Below are 3929 nucleotides of genomic sequence, written 5' to 3' on the forward strand. Positions count from 1 at the left end.
TATTCTTTCTTATGATTTAAAGTAGAAGTGGCCTACAGTAATAATGCTTGGATAATAGTGTTCTTAGTTATATGTGTCAGTAAAAGTCTTATAAACATGTAATCGTACTGTTTCATCCTTTTCAGTCTTGCTTTTTAAAGACAGTATCAGTCTCTATGGGAATTATAACCTCAATTAATTATGCTAAAGTTTCTTGAGGTTAAAATTCTAGAGTGATGCATAAAATTAATAATACCATATCGACTACCCTCTTTACATGCCGTCTAATTTTCTTTTCCATTGACTTCAATTTGAGAAACAATCCTCCACCTCCCCACCCCATCCCTCGCTTGTTGATTCATTTTGTCTCATTTTATGCTCATGTTAGCGCTTTTGACCAACATTCATACTTCGTACTTATCAGTGTTAAATGTCACTTGGTGTGTGTCCATCCATGAATGGCATGGTGGCCCAGTGTCTAGCACTGCAGCTTCTCAGTTCCAGGGACTCCGGTTCGATTCCAGCCTTGGGCAACTGTCTGTGTGGAGTTTGCACATTCTCCCTGTGTCCGCGCTGCTTTCCTCTGGGTGCTCCAGTGTCCTCCCACGGTCCAAAGATGCATATGTTTGGTGGATTGGCCATGCTGAATTACATATTATGTCCAAGGATATGTAGGCTTGGTGGATTAGCCATAGGAAATACAGGGATAGGGTAGGGTGGTTGGTGTGGACTCAATGGGCCAAATGGCCTGCTTTCACACTGTGGGGATTCTATGATCCACTTGCATATGATATTAAAAACATGTTGATGTGCCATCGTGCAACTTTTATTTTAATCAGAAGCATTTGTTTGATATTGTGCCAGATGCTGTCTCAAAGACCAGATAAATTATAACATGGGAACTTCTTTGAACTATTTTATTTGCAACAACCTCTGTGGATATTGAGGAGATTTTTGGGCAGATCTTTTAGGCTTCTAAATGCATGTTGACCTTTTACTGTCACTACCCAAGTTTTTGATTTGTCCCTATGAAGAACCACCTAAGCAGCCTTTCTACAACACAACCATCTTCTTCTGTGCCTAAAATAGTATGATGGCAAACAGTTGGGATTCCTGTTCATTTTTATGTTGCAAACAGACAACTGCATACCAGAGCTAGAGGTTAGGTTCTGCCACAATGAGCTCCAAAACTATGCATGCAACCTTCTAGCAAGTTGCTCTGTAGCCAGAAAAATGCTACAGCTCCTGACAGGTTGCAAACTCCATTTCAAACATTGAGAACATTGCAGTAGAATACTGGTTACTCACATGTGCATTGGCATGAATGTCCTATATTACAGCAAAGTTGACCAAGAAAAGCTTCAGAATACTCATGTTTAAAAAAAAAATTAATCCTGATTGGAAGAGTTTATTTACACTATAACTTTAGATGAGCAGTACATAGATCATAAAATAAATGTTTTTACAATATAAAGTTATTATTTACCTTTTTGTCGTCTCTAAGTTATGGATACTTAACACATACAGGGCTTTCGAGAAGATGTATGATAGGTCATAGTTTTCTGTCAAATATCAGTGAAGTTAATGGTCACTCACTGTTATTTATTGGTGAATGATTTACCAATTCTTGATGAGGGAAAGCATGAAATTCACAAAGCTTTTCTCTATCATGAACTGCTCCATTGTTAACTTCACAAAGAGGATATCTTGTCTCACTCAGCAAAGAACTGATTATGGTGAAGTTGCTGTAGTTACGCAGTAGAAGAAACTAAACTCACCCTAGATGGTTACATCCTGTTCATTTGAATCTAAGCTCCCTTTTAATGACATGATAATTTATGTCAATCTCTCTGATATGGAAAATTAATTATTGGAATTATGAAGTTTCATTCTTTACTGTTGAAGATTAAAATTAAAAAAATTGTCACTTTCCTTGCTGTCCATTTCATTTTTTCTCTCTAAATCCATTCATTTTCTCTCTTTACTTCTCTTTCAGTATCAATTTGGCATTGAATACGCACACTCTAATTTGCACCTCCTTCTCAATCCTTCCAATCTTAATTTCATTCTCTTCACATCTGACTGACAGATGTAGTATGCTAGAGCTTGTTCTATTCAGCAAGAGTCCAGATGCCCTGTTTCCTTCTCAGCAATGGTATCAGATTGCATTTTCAGCAACTTGGAATTCAAAATATCAGTATGATTAAATGGGCGAAGGCAAGCCCAACAAATAGCAAATGCTGTTTAATGCCCAGCTACAATAAATATCAAGCAGTAAAATATTGGATTGAATTCAAGCTAGTTCCCACCTCCTTCATTCCAACTACTGTGTCATCCTCTCGTTCCAAATAGGATTAACTAAATCATATATATATTTCCAATAGCGATAAGGACAATGTTGACCTACATATATTTTATTACAAATACTAAATGCAATACAGTATTTGGTTACATGGTGACAAGTTTTATTCAGCGCCCTCAAACATCTTCTTTCTGCCTTCCATTCCGGCCTTCTCTTCAATGTTTTTACGCCAGTCTCCAACGTCACGCAGATCCTACAGTGGGAATAATTGGTGAAGTTTAAGGATGAAGTCTAGCAAAATAACAGTTCAAGTTATGGATTAACCTCTCCTCCCTGGATTTGTTCCTTCTGACTTTCAAACCTTCTAATCTTTGTGGAACAAAACTACCTCACAAAATTTATTTACTCACTAAGCTATCGTGAACCTATCAGAAATTATGGATAAAATATGTGAAATGAAACACTAAATTTGTCTGGACTCAGTTCATTCAACACAGACAAGGGCTGGATTTAAATATCCCTGCAGATAAACATTTGGATAGGAGAATGCAGAGGGGGTACATTGAAAAGAAACCTCTGCTGATTTTCTCCTCTTTATCGAGTGATGATAAGCCAAACTCTCAGACCCCTATTAATGCTATCAGCTGAGATTAGAAAAATCAGAACTGATGAAGAACTGAAGAGCCTATTGAATTTCTGTTCTAAATTCTGTTCAGAATGGTGGAGAGATGTTTGAACGGTTTTGGAAACTGTCTATTGATATTGGACCATTTTCCACAATACTAAACATGGACTTGTAGGACTTAATATTTTGACATAATAAAAAGTTATTATGCAATTAAAAGTTTTGTTTTGCTGCTTTCATGAGAGGAATATGTTAATTTATTGAATTAACAAAGACATGGGATTTCATTGTTATAAAGATACAGCATTTTGCAAGTGCAAAAGTTAACTTCAGGAGGTGGAGAGGGAGGAAGAGATGATGTTGATCTATAACTATATATGGATTTCCTTGTGATTGATTCATTAAACTTTTTAAAAAAAACATTCATGGACTTGGCAATGCAGGCAAGACCAGAATTTGTTGCCTCTTCTAAATGCCCTGGAGAAAGTGGGAGTGATCCGACTTCTAAAATATGTTGCAATCTATGGGATGTAGGTACATCCAAAGTGCTGAAAGAAAGGGAATTCAAGCAATTTGATCCAATGCTTGTCTTTAAGTGGCTAGTACAGAGGTATAAACTATCAAAGGGAGAAGTGAAATTTCAGCCATCATTTTCAGGAATGTTGTCTTACCTTCTCCTTCTCAGTGTCCTCTTTCTTCACTTGTTTCAGATTAGCTCTCAAGTCCATGGACACCTTGTGTTTGGAGCCCAGCAGAGCGCGTAGCATGGCATCAGCAGACATACGGACTCTCTTGAGTGGTGGCCTCTTGAATTTTCCTTTCAGGTCAAAAACTTTCAAGTTCAGGTCGTCAATCTGCAATATTGACGAGTTCTGAATAAACATTTACATAGTCCTCAAGCTCACCACTTCTCCACCTCATGCCATACCTTTTTCTCCTTTAAGACAGTTCTTAAAACTGACTTAGAGATACTGGGAACTGCCGATGCTGGAGAATCTGAGATAACAAGATGTAGAGCTGGAT

General features: G+C 37.4%; 1 protein-coding gene across 3 annotated transcripts in view; it reads right to left on the reverse strand.

Moving 5' to 3' along the window:
• Nucleotides 1-2387: 2387 nt before the first annotated feature.
• LOC125485226 (troponin I, fast skeletal muscle-like) overlaps nucleotides 2388-3929 on the reverse strand; it is an 18396-nt gene continuing 16854 nt past the window's right edge. For all 3 annotated transcript variants that reach the window (XM_048607047.1, XM_048607049.1, XM_048607046.1), the window contains 2 exons: nucleotides 3578-3760; nucleotides 2388-2534 (listed from right to left, as the gene is read on the reverse strand). In XM_048607047.1, the coding sequence (XP_048463004.1) occupies nucleotides 2445-2534; nucleotides 3578-3760 (273 nt within the window). In that variant the 3' untranslated portion in view covers nucleotides 2388-2444. The remainder of the gene's footprint in view (nucleotides 2535-3577; nucleotides 3761-3929) is intronic.

This window comes from Rhincodon typus, chromosome 17, assembly GCF_021869965.1.
Source record: "Rhincodon typus isolate 14 chromosome 17, sRhiTyp1.1, whole genome shotgun sequence".
Taxonomy (NCBI): domain Eukaryota; kingdom Metazoa; phylum Chordata; class Chondrichthyes; order Orectolobiformes; family Rhincodontidae; genus Rhincodon; species Rhincodon typus.